We start from the raw sequence: 26003 nt of genomic DNA, 5'->3' as shown, positions 1-26003 counted from the left end.
GCAGGCGGAGACGCCTGTTGCGGCCCTCGGAGCCGGGCCGTGCCCTCCTTGCGCAGACCGCCAGCCGCGCCCTCGGCCGCTTCCCACCGGCTTTTCTGTCCTCGGTTCCCTGCTGTGCGCTCTGTCGGGCTGCTTACAGGGCCCCTGTGCTAGGTGGAGGAAGGGGCAGCTAGTGCCGAGTTCCTGGTGCGGGTGGAACTCGGCTTTTGCGTGTCCTGCCGTGTTCTTGCCTTTCTCTCGGAGCGGCTCTGGCAGTCCTGGGTTTCCTGTGAGGTGGCGGCGTTCGTCCTCGCGGAGGCGCTTACCTGTTGTCGCGGGCACCACGCTGTCCCGTTGGGGGTGTCAGCTCATGCTGCATGTGATTACCTGTTTCTGCTAACCGATATAACGATATTAGTGTGCGCTTTAGGAAGGGACATGCTTCAAACCTGGATTAGATTTGCAAGGCAGAAGTAATATTTACTTGGACTTGGCTAGCCGAGGTTTGATAAAGGCGTGTCAGAAACACTTGGATGTTAATGATTAATGTAGAGAGAGCAGCAACAATGCTTCAAGATGTATCTTCCTATTGTAAGATACGTGAGTAAGAGATATTTTTATGAAGCTGAGAAAACATAATATCAGCAACCCCCTTATCCACAAGCTTTCTCATACTCATATGGTGTGCTGGCTCTTCTTGTTCCACGTTGCGTATTATAGGAAAAATAAAAGATTGCTTGTATTTGGAATTTCTTAATTTTCTTATGTTCACTGCCATTTTGGACATTGTAAAGTAGCATACAATAACGCTTTTCTACATCTTTTCCAGAAAAAGTCCCTAGAGTCCATAAACTCTAGGCTTCAGCTGGTTATGAAAAGTGGTAAATATGTGCTAGGATACAAACAGACTCTGAAAATGATTCGGCAGGGCAAAGCTAAGTTGGTCATCCTCGCCAACAACTGTCCTGCTTTAAGGTAAGCAGATGTATGAAAAACCAGTTCTCTTTAAGGCAGGTTCTTTGTACAAATACGCTGCGTACTTCCTGTTAATTGCTATAGTGTATTATTAATGCAGAGTACTTTGCTGACATATTCCAGAGTGCTGTGAAATCAAAGTGTTGGGTTGTTCGGTGTATAATGATTTTAGGTCTGAATGTGTTGAAATGCTTCCCAGCATTTTTCTAGCTTTCTAATTCAAAGACTTCACACTAGCGAAGATACCGGCAGCATTTCACACCGTGATAGCATTCATTAAAAATATAATGGGGCTGAATTCCTGTGTTTTTTCAAAGTAGTGTGTTGGAAAGTAATTTTACAGGTAGTAAAACTGGTAATTGACACTGATGTAAAGTATTTGAAGGACACAGAGGTTCTGGGCCAGTGAAATTGCTTTTTTGAGAATGAAATCTTTACTAACTTCCTGACATTTTGTTGTTGAATTCTGGGCCCTTTTTTTGTCATCAAGGGCTATTGACAGATTCAAGAAACTCTAAATACAGAAACCCCAAATTAGATGCTTGAGAAATGGCAGGACTGTTACCTTAGGCAACATGTTAGTGGGGGTCCCAAAAGTGCTTGAGGAACGGTATTGACCACTAGAATCTCCTGGTGGAAGTCAGAAAAGAAGGAAATATAGATTGACTTCATATTTTTCTTTAAAAAAACAAACAAACAAAAAACCCAAATAGCAAAAAAACAAACAAAAAAACCCCAATTTCTTTCACAGCTGGTGGCAGCCAGATCTCTGTTCAGCATCTGGCCACTGGGTATCAGCATTAATAATGGCCATCGTTTATGTACTTTGGCTTAGCTTCTGCAACCTTCTGGAAGTCTAGAAGTCCTGAATCCCCTTTCCTGTAGAAATGAGTATGTATAGGAGGAACATCAAGGATTTGCACCCCAGAAGTGTGTTTGCCATTGCGTACCTTCAGCATGCTTCTGGATGAGGGTTCCTGAGTCATAACACAGTAGTGATGTTGTCTGGCAAAGAACAGATGTGTTTTTCTGGGTGGGAAAGAAAACTGTGTAAGGTTTAAGCGTGATTGAAGTTAAAGCTGCTCTGGCCGTATTGCATTCAATCAGAATTGTTTGTCAGTGCTTTTAACATCTAGTTTTTGTATTTCAGAAAATCAGAAATTGAGTACTACGCTATGCTTGCCAAGACTGGTGTCCATCATTATAGCGGCAACAACATCGAATTGGGCACAGCGTGTGGGAAATACTACAGAGTGTGTACACTGGCTATCATTGACCCAGGTATGTGTCTCTTTACAGTGTAGTGACCGAATGGGTATGCATCAGTGCTCCCACTGCTCACCTGTGAGTAGCAGCACTGGGCAGGTAACATGCAGGGTGATGACACGTTCTGCTGTCCTTTTCTGTCAGGTTCAACTCTTAATTTTCTCTGACCAAGATCCTATTCTTCTTTTGTGAGTCCTAGGTTCTTAGAACCTGGAATTACTGCTGCTTATGTTTGCACATAGCTCCTTTTACTGCTAAACCCCGTGAGTGTGCGTTTTGTCTACCTGTCAGTCTGTAATGAGGTTTCAGTGGCTGGGAAGCAACTTTATGGTACATGTTTCTGAGCCCATCAGCTAGAATATGAGCTTGTGCGACATGCTGTTTACATCAACCTTGTTTGACCGTTCTTAATCTAAGACAAAGGATTGTGAGTTGTCCTGCTTCCCAGAATGATACATGCAAAAATAACCTATATGCAGGTGGATACTAATCCAGGGTTGAAAATTATATTAAACGTTTAATTTTAAAACTCTTAAGTGTGGGTATAATTACTATGGTTTGGTCGCACTCTTTGTCCTAGAGAGTTGCTCAGGTTCCTCATACAGACTGCTAATTAGGTGGCTTCTCATCCTCTTTCCAGAATCTTCTAAGAGAAGAATCAATCTTGTTGTGTTTGTTGACCAAAATGGATACATACGGATTTAATGATTTCTGTAATAACTTTCACCAAATGTTCCCCAAGTGACATCAGTTTGAATTCCCTGTTGAGTCAGAAAACTTTATTTAGCTTGCCTATATTTGAATACTAGCTGTAAACTTAATTTTTGAAATGTTACTTTTAGGTTTGATTTTGGGCGGAGAAGGAACTGCAAGTAAATCTTACTGCTTTGTAACATAATGCGAATATTCTCGCTGTCCTGATATTTTTGTGATCAGGGGAGGCTAGACATTCGCTATATTAAAACTATGCATTGTGTCCTCCAGGACTAGATCGTTCCTCTAGTACTGGCCTTGTAAATGCTAGTGACAGGTACATAATTATTGTAAAAATACTGTGTATGGATTAGCAAAATACAGTTACAAGTATTTTTTTATCAAGCCATCAGAAGTACTTGCTTTTTTTCTAAATGGACTGTATTGTATTGCTTTTAAGTTGTTTGCTATTTGTGGAATTGATGTGTTGGGTTTTCCTTACTTCTTGGCTTATTCCTGAAAACAGATCTTTCTGTGGGTTTATAGAGGTTTATAGATCTTCCTCTTCTAACAATATATTCTTGTTTTACAGGTGACTCTGACATCATTAGAAGCATGCCAGAACAAACCAGTGAGAAGTAAATGCTGTAAAGGTGTTATTTCTACAATAAAACTGGTTACAGATCTGTTTTAAGAAAAATTTGTATTATACCTTCGCTGGTTTTAGGGAACAAACTATATAAATGAAGATTCATCACTACTGCTGTGTTTCTTGTTCTGTTAGAAACAATGTTCACAGGACAAAACTTGCCTGTTTCTTTCTCCAGGAGTTGTGGCTCTTGGGAGGTAAGTGGAGGAAGACTTGGTTGTGGCAGGTATGGTGCCAAATCCCAGCAGGCTGGGGCTTCCTTAGTTTTTGGTTTTGGAGTGCAAATGCAAAATCAAGGCATCATGTGAGGTACAGTAGCAAATTTGGGATGTTGGTGGGGAATCCCGAAAGGTTTGCTTACACTAAAAAAAATTCACACTATTTTTACCAAGTCAGTCACAAAATACTAATGCAAATTATCCCCTTTGTCTTTTCCTTCCAAGAGAATATTGTCTGTCAAAGGCAAATAGGATAGCTGCTAGACATGATGTATTACATCATACTTTCAGTAAGAGAACAATTAACTTCTCAAAGCTGATTTTTAAATTAATCCCATTTTTTTTTAGTTTTTTGAAGATGTTATGTTAGAGATAGATGAGTTGGTGTTCTCAAGTCACTATTGCTGAGGACGTTGCTGTCTTACAGATTTGTGTCTGTTCTGCGTGAGACCATGACTGCAGGATGTTCCTTATTACTAGCCGTTACTGAGGTGCCAGTGCTTTGCTGACGTGCTGTAAAAGCAACTCCTAATGAAAATCCGCATGTACCCGTATCCTTGCAGAACTTGCGTTCTGTTTGCCAAAGCACAAGGTGCCTTTTAAAGCTTGCTGTTATATATCCATACACGCTCATTAGGTTATCTGAGATCACTTAATATTTTTTTGCTGCAACTACTTCTGCTTCTGGTGTAGAATGGATGAAGTTGTGTGTTTCCATTTGGAGATAGTAAAGTGGCAACCCAATGTGTATCAAAGCAAAGGAAGTGCTGGTGTCTCTACCTATTAAACCACAGATTTGGATCAGCTCAAGAGAAAGTTTAGATGCTGCTGGTGGTGTGAAAGTAAAGCTAGCAGAAATGAGCTGTTGCTGCCAAGGGGAAGGAGTAAAACTTCAAGGCACTTCAGTTGGCCAGAATGGCTGGAAGCAATTTGCTGTTTTCATTTGTGTCTTGGCGTTTGACAGACAGGTGTACAGCTAGTTGTATTGCCCAGAGAATGCTTTCATAATGAAAATACTAGTTACATTCAGGAAAGAGAATCACTGAATGCTGGCGGAGGGACAGTATGGGAGAAGTTACATGGTCTGCATGTTGTAAGAGAAAAAGTACTTGAAACTTCGGATTGCCATACCCTCATAATCCAGCAGACTTCCCACTTTGCACATTTACTTTCATCACAGTTTCAACACAAACTTAAATTTTTATTTTTACTTCCAACTGATTTCAGTAGTTTACTCTTGTTTGAAGAATATAAGTGAAATCCAATTGCTGTGAATACTGTCCAACTAGTTCTGGTTTTATATATGCATGTATGTATAGAACTACGTATGTCCACCCAGGAGGGTGCTTGAAATACTAGCCAAGTGAGTGGAGGAGGGAAATACAGAAAAGCAAGGCAAATAGATTCATACCCTAAAAGTACTTCAAAACATGGAGCTTTCACTTCAAAAAATAACAGCATTTTATTATTTTGCATAGCTTATTTCAGTTGTTTAGTTCTGCTTAATTAGAATTTTTGCTAGTTGCTAAATTGTTTATATATATAAAATCTTCAATATTTCTTACCTGCAGTCAATGCAAGACAACACATAGTATATAGATGCAGGGATCCAAAATATTCTTTTCAACTTCAGACACAAGGATTTGTTACTTTGAACCAGTTTAAGAAAATAGCTCTGACAAGTTTGTATGTATAAATATACAGTGTAGTATACATTTTAAATTTGGATCAGTATTTTAGCCTGTTTTCCAAGTCTTCCATTCTCTTCGTCATTTCTTCCAGTAGACAAAAGTTAAGGAAAAAGAGCTACTGATAGAACGCATTAATAGAAGAAGTCTCAGCTGCCTGATTGCTGTGGTCCATAAACTTGCTGTTGTTTCCCCTCTTTGTTACCCTCTTTCACTCCCAGTAGTTTGATACAATATTCACCTGTATTTTCGTGTTCCACTTCAGTCAGCATAGTTGAGAAAGCTGTGTGAAGCCCCATTCATTAACAGGCATACTTGGATGTGGAGTTCATGCTGCAGCTTATTAAGGATGCTGGTAGTTCTGAAAACTGGCCATTTTCTTGTGTTTTAAAGGGAAGCTAAATATTTATCCTAGTTAATGCTGTTTAAAAAATGTTTCATTTAATCACATGGAAACCTACATGTAAGCTAACAGTAGATAATAAATCTGTACAGAGCTCCAGCAGACATTCTTACTGCAGTCATGATCTTAAATCCCTGCCCTATGGTGGGGGTAGCGTGGGGCATGTTTACAAAGCCAGTGGTTTCCAGACGGAGGTGAAGTAGAGCACAACGAGCTCCGTGGCATCTAGGGCTGGCTCCACTGACGGGAGAAGCTTGCAAAGCAGTGTACAGGGTAGCTTTCCTGAGACGCACCTCCAGCTGATGGGAATGCTATGTCTGCTGCAGGAGGAGGTTGGATCGGTACCGTTTAACTGATTGCCTCTCTACAAGAGCCATGGTAAGGCTGGAACTAGGGGAAGCTGAGAGGAAGAGGGGACCTGGCACCAAGAAAGAACTGGAGGCACCGGGGTTCACCTTAAAAGGACTAAGTTGCTGCACCTGACTCTTTGCTTGTCTAGTGTCTTGATTTCAACTTTTAAGGTCTTGCACAAGAAAAAATGGAGAACTGGGCATATAGAAGTGTCATCTCGACATGGGGCTGTTAGAAATTGGTTAGGGTAGACAGGCAAATTGAATTCAGGCTCAGAGTATGGCCAGAACAGCCGTGTGCCACCCACCCCACCGGTCACATTGACAGCCAGAGAATCTATCCTCTTGCTAGTAAGGAGTGAGAGTGGGAGTCCGGCTTCTGCTACTTCTGGGGGGACTAGCTTGCCTGTACATCAGGCTTATGTTTGGTTATTCTTCACCTGTCCGCCATGCAGAAGGGATTACTATATGCATGCTAGCATCATTTGAGCTGCTTTCTATGCAACATCAATGTTTCACAAGTTTTTACAGAAGCAAAGTTCAAGGAGTAGAAACTGCATTCATCTCCTGATAGGAAAAGTTAAATTAGTTGGCTATAAACCATCAAGAGTTTGGATGGGTCCCTCTAAGTTTGTATTCTGTAACTGGAGCTAGTTTTGTAGCTGGTTCTCTGTCTGCCCCCTTCCCCCAGGTCCCTGGGATGGGCACTGGTGAGCAGTCTTCTGCAGTTACCAAGAACTAGCGTATCGCTCAGTATTTGAGCCACTCGTCAGATAAGGCAGAGAAATGAGGTTTGTAATGGAGAGGGAAGTGGATAGTTCTTACTCGGTTCAAAGCAGTGGTTGCACAGTGCTCTGGGGAAGTGCTTGGCACTGTTCCTATCAAAATGCGTAGGTCTCTGGCTCAGTGTCAGCAGCTTTTCTGTCACCTTGAGTCTTCCTCGGACTCTAAAAATCAGAGTTGCCTGCTGAAATTGTAAAGCAGAAAAGCGCATGTTGCTAAGCTGTTTCTTTAATTCTGAGTGAGCTCAGAGTTCCTTGTAGCCCAGCTGCAGGAGATTACATTAAAGTCTGCTGAAGGGGGAAGGAATGCTCACTCTTGTCAGCATCTAGGTTGGAACTGTGAATGTCTGGATAATGCTCTTAAGGATGTGGGAAATGACCTAGAGATTTTTCTCCAGATAACTTATTTGGAGACTTACAAAGCCTCCAGTATAGGAGAATTATAAAAGTTGATGAGCATTTGAGGTGTCTAGCAGTAACCTTATGCGATGGCTTTCTCCCCCTTTATGACGTAATTCTAGTTTGCATGGAATAATTTAAAAGTAATCAAGTGATCGGAACATGATTCCTTAAGCCACCTGCTGAAGGATTCAGTTGGGAAGGTGAGCGAGTGAGTGAGGCTGGCTGCTGCAGTTACACAAAATAGCTGGAAGTGAGGTCTGAACTGGTCGGCAATATTTTGTATCAGGTTAAGAGCCCTCTGCGATCTTGCCTGTTGTCACGACCACTGAGGGCTCTGTTAGTCTGGACAGACTTAACTGCACAGGTTCCTCAGTCTGAACCTGTCCTTGTCTAGGAAGCACACAGCTATGAGCTGTTGGTATCGCTGTACTCTTCTGTGCAGAAAATAAGTGCTTATTGATGTTGCGTGCAGTTACAAAACTTAAATAGAAGACGTGGTGTCTTCTTACTATTTATTTGATTAGGCAGAAGCAGCTTTCATGAAGAAAACACAGGAATTTGCTGCATAAATACTGTATGATGCACCATATTGCAGAAAAGTTGTATTGCCAATTTGCTGCTGTTGCCTCCTGGAACATCTGGTGGATGTTACAGATAGATAGTGTAAAGGCTATTGTAGTCACCGCTCCCTTGAAAAGGCAGACTAACTTGGGGTGAGGGGAAGCTATTGATCTGCACTTAGCTAATTTTTATCTGCATATTTATGCAAAATTAATCAGACTTCAGTCCTCTGAGTTCCTCTTCATTTGGACTATTATTTTAAATGACTCACTGCATCTGGTGCTTCACCAAGCAGTTCAGAAGGGAAACATCTCCTGTATTCTGACTCCTGTAGCCAGTATTTTGACACCATCTGAAGAAATAACCCAAAGCAAAGAGTTAGTCTTGTATTTGACCAGTCATTTCTTTGCTGTCCCTGAAGGTGTTTCCTGTTGGGGATTATTAGAAGTTAAGATCCTTGTTAATATTTTGGTCCCTTCTATGAAGGAGAGTTAGATTTCAAGTCTTGAAAGCCTTGCTTCTTGGAGATTAACATGATCTATTAAGTCGTTTAGCTTTTCATCACAGTGGATTGATTTGAGCTATGGAGCCAGCTTAGACTTGATGCATTATAATTAAAGTTTCTTTTAACCTGCCCCCCTTGTCTTAAATGTAAGAAACAATTATGCTGAAAGGATATATCGCTGAGTGAGTTTTCTTACTTCATTGGTTGCGTAGTTCTGGAACGTCACAAGGTTTTCACATTTGCACTGGTCTTTGTCTTTTGAAGCTTTTGCTGAAAAACAAACAGTCAAACATAGGCTAAATGCTGAATAAATTGAATGGGATGGGGGAGGAAATGACAAGGAGTTATAAATGCAGAGCAGGTTTAATACAGCTTCCTGTTCTCAGAACAGGTCAACATCCAAAGGAATGCTCTGGGGCAGATTCTGTAAATACTGGAAAATAGTACACAACACTTAGGCCTGTATATTCAAAGAGAAGTCTGGATTATTCCAAACAAAGGTAATGTGATTACCTGTTCTTGTTGAGTGAGTGTGACTGTCTTCAAAAAGGTACTTGTGGTGTATGGCAAGATTGGGACAGGCAATGACATCTGTGATGGCTATGGTGGTTGATTCAGGTCCTGCAGGAAACCCCCCAAAATTCTAAAAATCAAACCCACTTCACTTAATTATACAGTATTTTTTTTTTTTCTACTCGCATGCACTGAGTTCTCCTTAATTAGTGAGTAATCCCACTGATTGCAGTGAGGATCATTCATGGAGAGGACTAGGGATACAAAGATGTGAAGGAACTGAGCTGTTAGGCTGTATTTACTGTATATATGATTTAAGTTGTGGGTTGCAGAACTGAAAGGGAGTGAGAAACAGAAGTGATTGAAAGCTGAACATGCTTTAAAATACCAAGCACAGTGTTGAAATACAAGTTTCCCCACGAAGTAATTCATTTGGATGGTGTAAGCAGCATGCAGCCATGCATTTGTTACAGTGAATCTCAAATTTTTTTGTACAAAGCAGATTTGAATTGTAGAAAGGAGGGTGGCTTGGAGGGGGTAGGAAGGGGAATGGGCTGAATAATTTCTGTAGGGGAATTGGTTAGGCTGCTCTACAGAAGGTGGCACAAAGAAGCAACTTGGCATTGATCTGGGGAGACAGCAGGACACTGAGTTAACACAGCCAACCTGAAGTCTGTGGACCAGTCTTATGAAGCCTCCCAGATGATGGAGCCTTCTGGTGAGCTGACTCTCTCAGGGCTGGTAGAAAGAAATTGCCAAAGGAAATGAGATCACAAAAGGAGCAATGAAAATGTTCACATTCCATAGAAACAGAAGTGTTTCTTACTAGTAACTTGGTGTTTGTCTCTCATAACACATGGAGAATGCCTTATACCTGTGCAGTTTAGAAGAGGTCCAGTGTTGATGGAAACTCCAGGACTTACCCTTCAACTCATGCTATCAGAGGAACTCTTCCAAACCTAGAAGTGCTTTATGAATAGATTAATAGTAGTGAAGCGATCTCAAATGACAGCAACCTACTTTGTGTCCTTTTGTGAAAGTTCTTGAATATTTCATTGTCATCTGTCAGTCCTTTGGGGTGAACTGAATAAGAATAAAAACTGCTTGGGGAAGGGAGAAATTTCTTGCTCTCCTTCAGTTTTCTCCTTTATAATGGGAAACACTGATCAGGGAATTGGGAGTGTTTAGGTGAGAAGGGTTCAGTAGAGTTTATTTGAAGCACTACAGTTATAAGCAAAAATACAAGTTTCTAATTCATGAAGCACAGGCTTTGAAATACAGGAATTTATTTCAGACCCCACATACCCATCTCTTTAGTCAAAAGGTGTCTGGAGAGAAATGGAAACCTATTTTATAACGAAGGTATAAACACCTCGAGTCATTCTGCACTACCCCTTTCTTGCCGCAAGAGGGCAATGTAGAGGCGGCTTTGGTTCCTTAAGAAGGCGTTCTTTCTAGAAAATAAATGCTTCAATTAACTGCGGAGCCTTCAATGGCCCAGATGAGCTGAAGAACATATTTTCAACAACTGCATGACTTGATCAGGTATGCCAGGGGGGTGGATGGAGGATCTGGGACTCCCTCCCTGCAAGTACAGCCAGAGTTCCTTCCCTGAAAGTGAATGCTTGAGGGTAAGAAGGGATGAGGCAAACTCTCCTGATACACCATGGAGATGCAGTAAGGAGGTGGGAGATGCTTCTGGGCCCCACAGGTTTGTTACAGCTATTGGGATCTCTGTTGGGCTAGTGAATTTTGACTGATGTGCAAAAGTACACAGCTGCGCTAAGTTGCACTGGGAAGATGTGACCCTTTGGGTGGGGGCTGGAGTGACTGAGCACGAGGAACAGGGAACAGAGATGAGTGGGTGAGTAAGAAGACCAGAGTTCAGTGGGCAGAACTGCAATATTTGTACCTATCAAAAAGTCTGCGTGGGAACCAGGCGGTGGAAGGAACACAGATTTTGGAGAAGAGTTCAGGGCAGAGAGGCGTGGGGTGAGATCACAAGGTAAGGAATGAAACAAACTGGGTAAGCAGAAGAACGATCAGCTGGGAACAAGGATGGTGAGGTTTCCAGTGTAGGAGGGAAGAAACAGGTAAGATTAACCTTGGGTATTTGACCCTGGGTAAGGACTTGCTCTAGAAGTTGTATAAGAGCTGTAGGCTAATGAGGAGGCTGTCTAGGAAGGGCAGAGGAGCTGGCCTGAGAAGTTTGAGCTTGGGCACTGGGCTAGTACACACGAGTAATTAGGAGTCAGATGTAAGGGACAGGAAAAGAGACTGATAGACAGACTTGTAGAGGTCTGGCAGAAGGTCTCCAGTTTGAGAGGGAATTGTACATTTCAGAACTCCTCTTCAGGCTTCAGAAACTACTTGAGGCCCAAAGATTTCTGATCCGTGTGTGCTGGTTTAGGCTGGGATAGAGTTAAGTTTCTTTATAGTAGCTAGTATGGGGCTATGTTTTGGATTTCTACTGAAGAGAGTGTTGATAGCAGTGACGAAAACATCCCTGTGTTGAGCAGTGCTTACACAAAGTCAAGGCCTTTTCTGCTCCCCACCCCACCAGTGAGTAGGCTGGGGGTGCACAAGGAGTTGGGAGGGGACACAGCCGGGACACCTGACCCCAAATGACCTAAGGGATATCCCATATCGTATGATGTCATGCTCAGCATGTAAAGCTGGGGGAAGAAGGAAGGGGGGCACATTTGCAGTGATGGCATTTGTCTTCCCAAGTAACTGTTATGGGTGATGGAGCCCTGCTTTCCTGGAGATGGCTGAACACCTGCCTGCCCATGGGACGTGGTGAATGAATTCCTTGTTTTGCTTTGCTTATGTGTGTGGCTTTTGCTTTACCTGTTAAATTATCTTTGTCTCAACCCATGAGTTTTCTCACTCTTACTCTTCCAATAATCAAATAGGCTTGGTAGCCTCTGTCACTGAGTCCCTTCTGAAGTCAGTGCAGTGGACGTAAATACTCAAATTTGTTTGGGAGCAACGCTAAAGTTGGGTGTTTGGTTTTAGTGTTCTATTTTGTAACAAAACCTAAGTATTTTGTTAGGAAAAGCCTGTGATAAAGTGTCTGCAAAAAAGCATGTCTTCCAAAGCTGTGGCTGACTATTTGCAGCAGTGATCATGATCCACAGTTTGGAAGGAGAACAGAATGTTAACCAGCAGGCTACTGAGTACTGTCATCTGATCAGGGCTGGGGTCTTGTGACAAACATAGTATGTGACCATGTAATTAAAGGCTCCCCATAATGCACATGCTCAGAACAGCGGTGAAGAGGCAATCATGATGAGTGCGTATGATGTAGGACATTGCTGTAGCCTTGTTAGTGCTTCCAGTCAGATGAGAAATGAACATTAACCAAGGCAATGAATGGGAACCTTCTGACTGAATTCCTCTTAATAAAATGCAAAAGAGAAAACTACCCTTTTTTTTTTTTTACTACCAGCCATCAAGAATAATTAATAGTAATCAGCAGTTGTTATACAAGGCTGATGCTTTCTTGCAGAATAAAAGGAAAAAGCCTTACCCCAAAAGAGATTTGGAAGGCTTCTGCTTTATTTGGAAACATGCAGCCCCTCTGCAGCTGGGACTGGGGATGAGAGGCTTTGTCAGTGGAGTCCTTGAGGTTCAGTGGCTCTCCCACTGCCCTCACAGGCTGGAGCCTCAGAAGTCCTCAGCTACGGACCAAGGCTGGAGTAAAAATGAAATTACTGATGTTGCAAAGGAGGGAAAAAATTTAGGCTGTACACCAAAACAGAAGGGAAAAACAAACAAACAAAAACTTTCAGCTTGTGTAACAGGCTTGGAGGCAGAATTTCTGGTGGAATGAGTTGATGAGCAATAGGTAGTCCTGGAGTGTCCAGAAAAACAAGGCTGGGTCAGTCCTTGGTTCACAGGTGTGAGGCATTGCCTGTTGGTGAGAGGAGGAGGACAGAAGCAGAGAGGCACCAGCTCTGCCGTTACTAGAGGTGTAGTGTAGAAACCGCCACAAAGGGGCAGGATTTACTTATTTTTCATATGGTAAGTAATAGAAAATCGTGGTTGCTAAACACTGCTGTGGGTACCCGAAGGATGCATTTCCATCACCGAGCTCTGGGGTTTGCTAATGAGTGAAAATTATTATACTGGTTGCCAGACAGTTTTGGCTTTGGCATCTCCCCAAGCTTTTAAGATGACATGCTGTCATCAGCAGATTATCTGCCTAATAAGAAGGTTAATTGAACAGACTTGATTTCATGTTATCATAGTACTTTGTATTTCAGAAAGATGGATGTAAGACTTCTTAGGACTGAGAGAAACACAAAGAATATACAGGCTAGGAAACATTCTCAGATTCTTTTTTTCAGATTCTTCCTTGACATCCATACGAGTAAGAAATGCACTACTCCTTGCCAGCCAATTTTACACAGTAACGTTAAAGAAGAAATTAAAACCTGTTTGCATTTAATTCCAAGAAAAACAACCAAATAAAAGCTAGTGAAAATTAAATCATCTTGCACAATTCTAGTGCTATGAGTAATGTTATTCACAGTGACGTTTCTGAATTTTGCTTCAGGTACCAATTTGAATGTACAAATAATACCGAGTCCTGGGAACGTGTGAGTGGGAGAGACATGCTGTCCTCACTCTGGCTGAACAGCTTTTGTCCCAGCTCCCATTCCCCCTTTCCCTTGCAAAAACTTCAGCTGGGAATGTTTATATAGAGGCTGTTTGTGCCAGAGTGAGGAAGGGTGCTTTTTGGAACAGACCTTCCACATTTGTGGAGCAAAACTTGGAGCTTATGCATAACTGAGATCCATTCTTTGTAGCTGTAAATGTATGTTAAATGAACTATTTTTAGCCTTCTATAAATACGCTCAACAGCTTTTGATGATTTGTTTTGCTGTGGTTTAGGTTTTTGCCACTGGTCTTCAGAGTAATTTTTTATTCTCATTAAGATATTACAAATCCCTGATTATTTTCCCACATTCCTAATGAAGTAGATCATGCTTCTTTGGCAGGGTGGGGTTCAGTGCATGGCTGACTTAACTGTAGAAAAAGAAAGGGAAGGGAGTAATTGATTCTTCTGGGCATAGAAGTGTACATTTTATACAACCTTTATGAAAATAAAGAAAAGACAATTATTATATACCTTTACCTGGTGATATATTAAGGGTGTATGTTCTTCACATACTAAAGGGCAGAAAAATTACCATGACTGACTTATGCCTTGCAATTGCTGACACCAATGATCTATGACCTATACTATGACACTAGTTGTCCTTTTAGGCCTGCAAAAAATCTATAAGCATTCATTCCTCTTCTTTCTCAATGAAAGTAGAATACTGTTACCTTCACAGATTTGGGCTCTTAGCTCTTCACTTATGTCCTCCATAGCTGTGAAATCCTCAGCATAGAAAAGATGTTTATATGATGGCTCAGAAGCAATTTCCAGCAGTTCTTCCTCAATTGCTTTTCCTATTCCAATGGCATAGATAATTATACCTAGATCCAAAAGAAATTGCACATAATTATTACATCAGCAGTTTTAAACCCTTGTTCCTCCATGAAAGGAAAATATGAGCATTAGTCATTTTAGAGAGAGAGAAAGGGAGAGCACAAGGAATATATATACTGTGTCACTTCAAAATTGGTCTTGAACAGGCTTGATATGCTTTAGTTATTAAGGGATGTGTAGAAACTCACTGCTTGGCTGTAATTTTTAAGATAGTTTTTAAGTTAAAGAGATGACAATTGCTTGGCTGCTACTGATAGCAAATGAACTCAGAAAGAGCACTGCAAAACATCCAAGAGAATCACACAAGTCGGCCTCACAGTTGCACTGAAAGTTCTGGTTTGTGTGTATCTGTACGTAGGGTGTGTGCAATAAAGCTAATTACTGGGTTGGTGGGAAGACCTGTTATATATTAGCAAATGGGGCAGAATCCTGAAAGATGTCAGTAATTTTTTTAGAAAAATATAAATACTCAGAGTTTCACTGAAATCCTCAGAGCACATTGAGATGAGATTCTTGCACTCTAAGGGACACTAGTGGGCTAGGAGGCACTGCAAAGGCACCCAGACCTACAAGGGTAAGAACAGGGGAAAAGAAATGATTTGTGGGGCTAGGAGAAAAAGAGCCTTACAACAGGGATGCTCAGGACAACCACTTCCCCAGCAGAGCTGCTAGGGAGAAAGTAAATGAGGATTTGTAGTTTTCTTCGTTCTGAAAGCAGGGAAGGCAGAAGTGGTTCACAGCCCTCTCAGCAGACAGATTTTAAACAAGCGATGAATACAAAACATAGTGATCTTCAATGTCCCCTTTTTCAGCAGTTATTATTTTATTCTTGTGAACATATGATCTGATACAAGTTCTCTTTACATCAGCTTTACATCTGGCTTAGAAAGTGTCCACAACTAGCACTGATTTTGTGATTCATAATACAACTATTAGCTTCATAGTGTTTCAAGCTCTTTTAACATTCAAGAGCAGAAGCTGCCTTCTCAGCTGGTTGGTTTCAGATAAAACTTAGTATGAGGGGTTTGATATCTCTTTATTATCATGGTGTAATAACAGCTACACACTCACTGAATTGCAGCTTTAACCTTTTTGCTGAAGAATCCTGGGCCTGATAACATCATAAAAGATGCATTTTCCAACTCTTTAACATTTAACATAAGCATCTCCTTACTTTTCGTCATTAATCTGCCTACCATTGCACTTTTGCCAGGAAAGTAAAATGTTCACCAGAAGCTGATTGAATTTAATGAATGGACCAGTCATGCTGAGGTCTGTTGCTTTTTAAAGACTTGGAGATATCAGTGATAAAGCATTCAAGGCCAACTTCATATTCAGCATTACTACATTGCCTATGCTGCAATTACACAGGGGATGAATTTGGCTTGTAGCATTACAAATATCAGTGTTAGCAGTCAGGAGCTGAGGTTTCATTCACCAAGTAAGCAAGGTTGGCTTGTACTTCTTTTCTTCTTCAGTCCTGTAAATCTTATATCCTTGGACGTTTTTCCCTTCTCTCCTTACAGAGAGATATCAGTCCTGACGAACGCTATAATATCAAGTCAATACAACAAGAACAGAAAAAAAGATGTGCAGCATCTTCTAAAGTCTGGCTGTTTTCACTGTATTGTGGGCCTTCAGCCATGGTTCTTAAAGCAGTTTCTCATAAAACAGAAAATGCTTTACAAAGAAAAAAGGGATCCTTTATTTTCTTGAAAAGTTTTGAAAATTTTCAGTTGACTCTGCTAAACAGCTGAAAAGTTTCTGATTTGTGGTACAGGTGTCCTAGAGGATGGATTTCTCCCCAGATATATTCTAAATTAAAACCCACCAGTTTTCAGTTACATTTCAGCATATTGCCTGATAAAGCACATAAAAACAGAAAGATAGACAGGACTGCAGCTATATCCTTTTGTAAAGAGGACCCGTCTTCCTTCCAGAACATCATCAGCACTATAAAATTGGTTAAAAATACAGAATATATGTAAATAAAATTTTAACATAACCAATTATTACCATAGTATTTCTCAGGAGGGTAGATTATTGTGAAGAGACAGGTTGGGTTTTTTTTTTTATTATTGTTTTCTTAGAATTTCTGATGAAGTTCCCAGTGTTCCCATATCTCTCTATCAAATATCTACCCTCAGTCACGATGTTCAGGGCACTGCCAGGTGAGCAGTACCACTACGTGTGGATGGCACAGAACCCCAGTGGTGAAACACTCATCCTGGGTCTTGCACTAGGGATGACATACATGCCTATGGATGTATGCAAAGGCTCCTGTGAACACCAAAGATCTGATGTTCTGCTACTGTGGCCACTGTGCTAGCCAGACTGCTATGGCAAGCGCTCTCTTGATTAGCACATACTGTAGCACATTCATACTATTACTACATCTATTTTCTAACAATATTTGCCTTTTTGAATGAGTTAAAAAAATCTCCACTTACCATTTTGCTTCGCTTTAGCAGCCCACTCAGAGACTTCATCTTGGGCTCGTCCATCTGTAAACACAATGGAGATTCGAGGGACATTTGCTGAAAATGGTCTTGCTCCTTCTGTTTCTGTGAAGCTTCTCTCAACCATTTGCTTCAGAGCCAGTCCTGTCATGGAACCTCGCCCCATGTATTTCATTTGCGATACAGCTTTCTTCATGTCTTTGGCTGAGCTGAACTGCTTTAATGTAAACTCTGTGTGAACTTCAGTGGAATACTGAAGCAAACCAACTTGAGCAGCTTTGGGTGAAATCTCAAGTGTATCCAAGATTCCTGAGACAAATTGTTTTACAATTTCAAAGTTATCCTCGCCAAGACTTTTTGATCCATCAATCACAAACACCAGGTCAATTGGGCCTTCAGTGCATCCTGTGAAATAAGCAGCAGAGTGTTCAGATCACGAAAAAACTCCACAAAGCTGAAAAAGGGACCGAGATACTGAGGGACAGCATAAACTCAGAGATCATCTAGAATACCTTGTTCCTGGCTCACCCAACTTTGCCAGTGTGTCTAAGGATGTTGAGTACAGTCTTTATCAAAAGCTAAGAGTGTGCCTATGACCAAGAGTTTAACAAAAATATAATCCCAGTGAATACTTACTGAGACATACTGCTTTGCAGAATACTACAACTCTTAAAAATACAGCAACAATCAGAAAATTTTAAGAATTACTCTTAAATGGAGAGAACTGTATAACTGAAGAACATAGCTAGGATATAGAGACACAGTTGCCATAATTTTCTTCCAGGGATAGGCCAGTATGCTAAATTTACACTTGTGTAGATGACCAGCACTGAAAGACATGGAAGAGAATCATTGGAGCTGCATCTGTGTTGCAGAAGTAGCAAAAAGGTAAAGGCGGTACAAAAAAATGAGTCAGTGAAGTCACACTTGTATATACGGTGAAAATCTAGGAGTCATATTTAGAGTGGCAGAGAACAATGAGGCAAAAGCCAAAGAGCTTGGCAAAGGCTGAGAGACAAGAGAAGGGTTAGGTAGCCTGCCCTAGAGCTTAGGATGAGGTTCAAGTCTGGAGACAAAATTCATACAATGCACATGTTTGTAGCCCAAATGAAACCTCTAGTGGCAGAAAAACAGCTAAAAATCTATAGGTGAGAGAGTAAATGGTAGAAATGTGTCTAGCTGCTAAACATGGATCAGAATTGTTCATGTAAGTTTTTTTGCTTATAACTCTGTAACAATCTTGTAATTAGAAGGCTAATGTATTGCTGAAATTAACCTTTTCTGTTTTACCCATTAAAGCTGGGAGTTTGTCAGGAGACTGACAAATTTGGAGTTCTCCTGCTTTTTTGGCAAGTGCACATGCAAAAATCAAAGCAGTTTGTAGGCACTGTGCATCAGTGACAAGGTTAGGGAATTTAGGGACAGGAAAATGTCTTCAAAGCAGCAGACTGGTTCTGTCAGGTGTTTTCTTTATTCTGGAAAGAAATTGCCTCCAGCAGGCATAGACTAGTGCGCTTTGTGCAAGGGGCTGGCTGCAGGGATGCTCAGCTCCTATTTGATCAATGTAACTTCCAGGGAGAATTTGCCGTACTAAAGAATGTAGGATTTGCATCTTAGTCTGGACCAAATGAACTTTGACCTCCACTCATCTCTGATGTTTGTATAGTAAGAATGCTGTAAGCACTGTACAAGAGAGAATGGTGCAACAGAAATTACTTTGCAGAAATTATTGAGGAGGTCTGTTACCAAGTCAGTGTAGGAATAAGGAATTTTCAGCTTTAAAGCTTGGGCTTTTCTTCTTAGACAATACATTTGTTTTAAAACTGCTGTCCAAGAATTCCTTTCTGCAGTCATCTGAGGAAAAGATGTGTCACGCATACTAAGGTGATGGAAATGCAATGAATATGAATATCAGAACCACCTCAGTATCGTTGCCTAAGTCAAGATAGGGCAGCAGTTCATGGTGAATCATTTTAGTTAGGATTGAGATCAGTCACGAACATGTTCCCATTCTCTTGGCAATAATAATCTCCCCAACTAAGGCATCCATTTTTGCAGAATAAATGTTTTTACTGAGTTCTAGTAGAAGAATTTCTCCTCCAAGTATTAAGGGGTGATGAGATAAATGCATGTCAGACTCTTAAGCATGTCATGTTAGAAGATAAGCAAATAGAATTAATGATACTTTAAAATGGAGTATATAAAGATAAAAGATCCACATTATATGAATCTGATTAAAGTGCATATTCCTTAATAATAAGATTTCACTTTGCTTTTTTCCTGATGTTTGGAAAGAATTATTATCGTACCTCATGCTATACCAAAACAATTGTTCCAATTTGTTATTTTTTTGCTTACGAGAGCATCAAGTTAATTGTTCAAAACATCTTCCATCACACTTACATATGCTTTGGGCTTTCAAATATTATATCATTTTTGAAGTGAGGCATTTTTTGAAGTGAGGCTTTTGAAGTGAGGTCAAGTAATTTTAGAAATCAAAGAAACAAATGCTTTCTAAATAAAATGTACTTACTTCTGCATGTTTTCTGATCGTCTTTCAGTACATATCCCTCATGGCATTTGCAGATGTATGAATCATCATTATTAACACAAATATGTTCACAACCATGGGCAACTGATTTGCAGACATCTTTATCTAGGAAAAATTGAAATATGTATTCTATTTAACATAATTATAAATTCAAAGATTCCAAACCTGATATTTGAAGAATGTACGACAAAGGAGTGTAACATCTTTGTTCATTTGTGTAGCAATGCCAGAGAAGAGTGGCTGACAGACATATTGAGTTACTTACTTCGACATGTTTTCCCATCTTGTCGCAGGACAAAACCCTCATGGCACTGACAGCTGTATGAATTGTTATTATTAATGCACACATGTTCACAGCCATGGTCAATGGATTTACACAGGTCTTTATCTGAGAATTGTTAAGAGAATTTCCTTATTAGACCATTTCTCAAATGCAAAACTGGCATGAACAAGCTTTGAGTGAAATTAAATCTGTTATTTCTTTTATGACTGAAAAAACATATTCCCCATAAAAGCTTCAGCTACTCACTCCTGCATGTTTTCCTGTCTCGCCTCAATATAAATCCCTTGTGACACTGACACGCGTATGAATCACCAGTCGGAACACAGACATGTTCACAACCATGGTTGACTGTTTTGCAGATATTTTTACCTTGGAATAATGAAAATTATATTTAGCACAGTTAGCTAGGTAAATAATGAATTAACAAAATGTAAAAATTATGGCAATAATCTTCCATGAAGGAGCTCACTTCCATGAAGTTGATTCTATATTAAAGACACAAATAACACACTACCATTGCATAGTGTGTTTCATTAACAGATCAGGAAGTACAAAACAAAGATTAAACAACTTACTCCTACAAGTTTTCCCATCTTCCCTCAGTATGAAGTCCTCATGACACTTGCAGATATAGGAATCATCAGTATTAACACAAATATGTTCACAGCCATGGTCAACTGAGTTGCAAACATCTTTATCTGAGAAGAGTGGATGGAGTTTGTAAGGTGAGGTTCATTAGGGAGAGGTAGTATCTTTTATTAACCAGCTCAAATGGCTGGAAATCACTAACATATACCTGTGCAAACACTCACAGGCACAACAGGTAGAAGCCTCAAATAAAATATATAGCTGAGGCTACTCACATCTACATGTCTTTCCATCTTCCTTCAGTATGAATTTTTCATGACACTTGCAGATGTAGGAATCTTCAGTATTCACACAAACTTGTTCACAGCCATGATCGACTGAATTGCAAACATCCTTGTCTGCAAACAGGAGAGTTGGTAGTCTACATACATCAGCAGAGGCCTCGATTATATGTGTAATTCATCAAATTAAGTTCTCATGCTACTTACTTCTGCAGGTTTTCCCATCCTCTCTCAGTAGGAACCCATCACGGCATTTGCAGATATACGAATCATCAGTATTAACACAAACATGTTCACATCCATGGTTGACTGATTTGCAAAGATCTTTATCTGAAACAGATGACAGCTCTTGCTGGTTAATGCATTTCTACATAAGCATGAGCTGCAGATGAAAAATATGCTGATAAATATCAGACTACTTACTTTTGCATGTTTTTCTATCTTCTCTTAGCAGGAATCCCTCCTGACACTTACAAACAAATGAATCACCAGCATTAACACAAGCGTGTTCACAGCCATGGTTGACTGACTTGCAAATATCCTTGCCTGGGAATAGTTAGATAATATTTAATGTGGTTTGCTAGTTTAACTTTTTTTATAAATACAAAGACTGTAGGGGTAATCCCATGAGCAAAGAAAGATGGAAGCCTGCAAACTGAAAGCAAATCTCTGGCTAGTTAAAAGACAGACAGCTTAGCTTACATGGAGCATGAGTTCTTTACCATCTGAGCAGAAAGAATTGCATGGTTTGGATGGCCTCCCACTGACAAGAAATAATTTTAGGAATGATCTAACTAGATTAAAGAGGAGGACTTTACATTAAGAGCAGTAAGAGTGAAAGGAGGAAACAATTTAGTACAGTCATTTACCACAAATTCATGGTGGTAAAAACAAAATTAAGCAAAACACCACAGGACATGAAGCAAAATAATTCTTTAACATCCTTACATCAATGCCAAAAGTCTGCATAAGCAAACCCCAGAAGAATAGGAACTAATTTAAAAGGATAAATAAAATCTAACTGATATTGCTGAAAATTGATGGGAGGATTTGTATGACTGCAATGTTAAAACCAGTTGGTTAAAACCTCTTCAAGAAGGACAGATGGGGAGAAAGCACAGAAGGAAGTGGAACCATTTATCAGCATTCCCTGTTTCTTTTTCACTGCAACCCAGAAGAAAATACTCTCAATTGCTAATGGAGAACTACCTTTACATGGAAAGCAGAACAGTACTGACAGCCAAGTTCAGATTGACTCTTCAGCAAAAAACTTAGGTTTAATATGTAGGGAAGAAAAACTTACATTTTTACAAGAACTTCAATCTGAGTCAAATTACCTGGAGGTCTCATGCTGCCAATATAGAAATTCCAAAAAACTACTACAGAAGAGAATCTTCTAACTCAACAAGCACTACATTTAAGACATGGCGATCTATGCTAGATCCCATTATAGCAGATAAAGAAAAAATAATCATGTAAGTAAAAATTAGCATCTGTTTATACACAGCTGTGTGCAACTCAGACACATTTGTTGTTTATAAACAGAATGAAATACAGCAGCAGACATGGCTATTACTCCAAAAGGATGAATTTTGTATAGCTTAAAGCAAATATGAGCCAGAGTATTTTGGGATGGGGGGGGGAAAGAATAAAAAAAAAGTAAAAGAAGTGAATGATTGCACTATTTAAAGTTATTTTACTAGATACCCCACCCAAAATGTAGTCCCATAATGTAAAAAGAATGCCAGAATAGTTAAAAAAGCAACCTCATTTAGAAATTGAAATTAGCTATAAGATTTTAATAATGATTGAAAGAAAAGAACACTCACAGTATTTACTGAAAGTGAAAATATTACGAATTTGAAAACACTGGAATAGTAAGATAAAGGACAAGGAGGTGCATGGCCACAAAATAAAGGATAGTATGAGTAAGTTACTTAAAGACTGTTAAAATGCTCTTTGTTCCTAATAATGTATTGTTAATTAGTAGATAGAAATTGTAGAATTGCCAATCTTGATGCAGAAATGTTAAAAATATTTAGTGTATTCAGATCTGAACTTATGAAATAGGCTACTGATGATATTGTTGGAGTGAAGAGTTTCATCAGCTGAGAAGTAGGTCACACAGCACCTACTGAACACACACAATTTTAAATCAGTAACTCCAGATAACTTGCAGTGAAGAGTTGTAAAAGAGCTGGCTGTAGAACACCTTGGATGCTTAGTGCTATTTTTACGTAACTCGTAGAACTCCAAGGAAGCCCCAAAACACTGAGCAGTCTCCATCCCCAGTGTATGTACATACACTGAAAAAATACTATTTTTCCAGTGTTTGAAAAGGATGAGTAGTTCATTGTAAGCCTGTCAGCTTGACATTGATCTGTATTAAAATAATGGAATAGATAATATGGAACTTGATTCAGAGTAAAATCAAAGAAAGAGAATTAATATCAATCAACTTGGTGTTATGGAAAAATAGATCTTGGAAAACTAAATAAATATCTCTTAAAATTGATTATGAGGCTGGTCCATAAAGCTCATGCTGTTCATACAATGGAGCATTCAGTAAGGCAGCAGTCTTGGTATTTATTTTGATTAAGGAAACAGACTACAGAATCAACATTATATGGATTAACACTGGTTAGAGAGGTCTTCAGAATAAATTGTAAATGGGGTAACATCAAATGGCTTGCTTTCTAAGAATTTGGCCTGCTCCTCTACTATTTAACTTTTTTATGAACAACCCAAAAGAAAACACAAAATAATCACTGACAAACTTTGCAGGTTATTCCAGTTTTGAGAAAATAGCAAATAAAAATAGAGCAGCTGCTGATATAAGGAGACATGAATCTTTTTGCAAGCTGGAAATCAGCCAATCACACGTATTCTAAAATAGCCAGAACTAAGCTTATACATTTAGAAACAAAGAATGAAGGCTGTACATACAGGATGTGGGACACCCGTGTGACTGAGAGTCTTAAACAGCTTATGATCATGCTAGATAACTAACTGAACACAAGTGCTAGCAGAATATTTTGGTCACAGACTATCTTTGGTCATAAAAAAAGATAGATTTTAAAAAAAAAGATAAAAGATAAAAAACGATAGGTAGATTCAAATAAGAATTAGGTGGGTTATAGTTCCTGTACCGTGGACCCTGCTGTGTCTCGTATTAGAAGGCTTTGTACCACTGAGGTGCCCCCACAAGGATGCTGATAAATAGCAGAGGTTTTTAGGGGAGCAAGAAGAGACTTACAAAAGATCAGAAAACATATGAAGAGCCGGAAGGAGTTTAATCTGCTTATCATTTACAAAAGAACATGCTAAGAAGTTAAGTTAGGAACAGGTGAAGTCATGATCTGCATGAATATACACAGAACAACAGAGTAGTAATTAGAACTTCAACCCATCAAAGTAAAATGCAGCAACATCCTATGCTCAAGATTAAAACTCAGCATACTCAATCTAGAAATGAAGTTCACATTTTAAAAGCTACATTCAAACCTTAAAATTGGCTGATTTTCTGAAATGTATCTTTAGTTCAAACAGTAATTAACTCATAGAAGTCTTATGATCTATAGAGAACAATATTCCATTCTGACCACTATGAATCAGTGAATAATCTCGTAATAAAATGAAAATGAAATTTCTTCTTTTATTGCCAAGCTACTTACTTCGGCATGTTTTCCCATCTTGCCTTAGTACAAATCCATCATGGCATTGGCAAGTGTATGAATCGTCATTATTAACACAAAGATGTTCACAGCCATGACTAACTGATTTGCAGATGTCCTTATCTAGGAATAATTTAGATTTTATTTACTACAGTTTGACATGAACATTTCCATATGAACAAATCTGAACATTTCCAAAACTTTAAAGACTAAAAGTAATAAGGTCCTAGTAAATAAAGAATTTATTCTGATTTTTGTCAGGCAAAATCCTCTATAAGAAGACCTGCCTCTAACACAATATATTTCTTCAGTAGACCTCTGAGTGCAAAAAATACAGTAACATAAAATAGCTTACTTTTACACGTTTTCTTATCTTCCCTCAATACAAAACCCTCATAGCACTGGCAAATGTATGAATTGTCAGTATTCATGCAAACATGCTCACAGCCATGGTCAACAGAATTGCAAACATCTTTATCTGGAAAAAAAAATAAGGTTGCTGGTATTTAAAACTTGTCTATGAATGTACAGATTATGAAAGAAATCTTCTATTAAAGATAAGGATACTTACTTTTACATGTTTTTCCATCTTCCCTTAGTGCAAATCCCTCATAACACTGGCAGATGTATGACTCATCAGCATTAACACAAACATGTTCACAGCCATGGTCAACTGAACTGCAAATGTCTTTATCTGAGAATAGTTCATGATACTTGGTTAAAGTACATCTCCAGTGAATGTATCATGCAGGGAGAAGTAATAGCTTTTATTAGGTCTACTGATAGCACTGGAAGAAATGGGCGAAAATTTACACAGCAAACACTTCTAACTCTAGGTACCTGAAAAACTGCGAGTCTTTTTTTGTCTCCAGTCATATGAGTTTGGCTATTAAAATACACCATTTCTGTCCGTAGAGTCTCTTAGAACCTTCTAGCAGGTATAACAATACTAGTCCTATATTATAACAGTAAACTGTTGTTGTTGTATTTGTTAGAACATTTCCACAAATCTACGTATTGTAGATGAAAGTCTGTGAGTGATAATCAGAGTACTTACTTCTGCATGTTTTCCCATCTTCTCTCAGCAGAAAACCCTCACGACAATTGCAAACATACGAGTCATCTTTGTTAACACAAATATGCTCACAGCCATGGCTGACTGATTTGCAGATGTCCTGTCCTGGAAATGATTGATATAAATATAGGTTTTGAATGAAAACATGTTAAAAAAATGCAGATATCAAAAGGAAGTTTTTTTCCAAGTAAGAAGTGAAAAAACCCTTTCTTTCCTTGCCTAATACACATGCAAAAACGTTCAACAGATACCAGTCACTCACTTCTGCAGGTCTTGCTATCTTCTCTCAATACGAATCCCTCACGACACTTGCAGATGTAGGAATTGTCAGTACTAACACAAATATGCTCACAGCCATGGCTGACTGATTTGCAGACATTTTTACCTGGGAATAATTTAATAGATAAAAAATTGTGTTAGTTAAGGGTGAGATGTTCAAAGTCTTACAATTCCCAGCTACTGAATGTTCTTGTCCTTGCTAGTATACTGGACTCAATCCTGCAAATCATTTAAAGAACCTGCTGTCTTTTTTTGTTGTAACAAAAAAGTACATCTTTGTCCTGCTAATTTTATAACCTTACTATTAAGGAAAAGTGCACTGTTCC

General features: G+C 39.4%; 2 protein-coding genes across 2 annotated transcripts; one reads left to right on the top strand and one right to left on the bottom strand.

Moving 5' to 3' along the window:
* Positions 1–808: 808 nt before the first annotated feature.
* RPL30 (ribosomal protein L30) lies at positions 809–3671 on the top strand (the record flags this gene model as incomplete). The annotated part of the gene is made up of 3 exons (XM_009708177.1): positions 809–954; positions 2105–2235; positions 3506–3671. Coding segments are annotated over 3 exons (327 nt in total), but the record flags the coding sequence as incomplete, so codon positions are not given.
* A 1553-nt stretch (positions 3672–5224) lies between these two features.
* On the bottom strand, positions 5225–25783 carry LOC104156325 (matrilin-2-like; the record flags this gene model as incomplete). The annotated part of the gene is made up of 16 exons (XM_009708176.1): positions 5225–5561; positions 8646–8741; positions 9651–9722; positions 14322–14474; positions 16938–17351; positions 19480–19602; positions 19763–19885; positions 20027–20149; positions 20356–20478; positions 20644–20766; positions 20857–20979; positions 24324–24446; positions 24679–24801; positions 24895–25017; positions 25381–25503; positions 25661–25783. Coding segments are annotated over 16 exons (2141 nt in total), but the record flags the coding sequence as incomplete, so codon positions are not given.
* Between the last annotated feature and the right edge of the window lie 220 nt (positions 25784–26003).

This window comes from Cariama cristata, unplaced genomic scaffold (genome assembly GCF_000690535.1).
Source record: "Cariama cristata isolate BGI_N322 unplaced genomic scaffold, ASM69053v1 scaffold1629, whole genome shotgun sequence".
NCBI lineage: Eukaryota > Metazoa > Chordata > Aves > Cariamiformes > Cariamidae > Cariama > Cariama cristata.
Note: the sequence above shows the minus strand (reverse complement) of the source record. Positions and strands in the feature narration are given on the sequence as shown.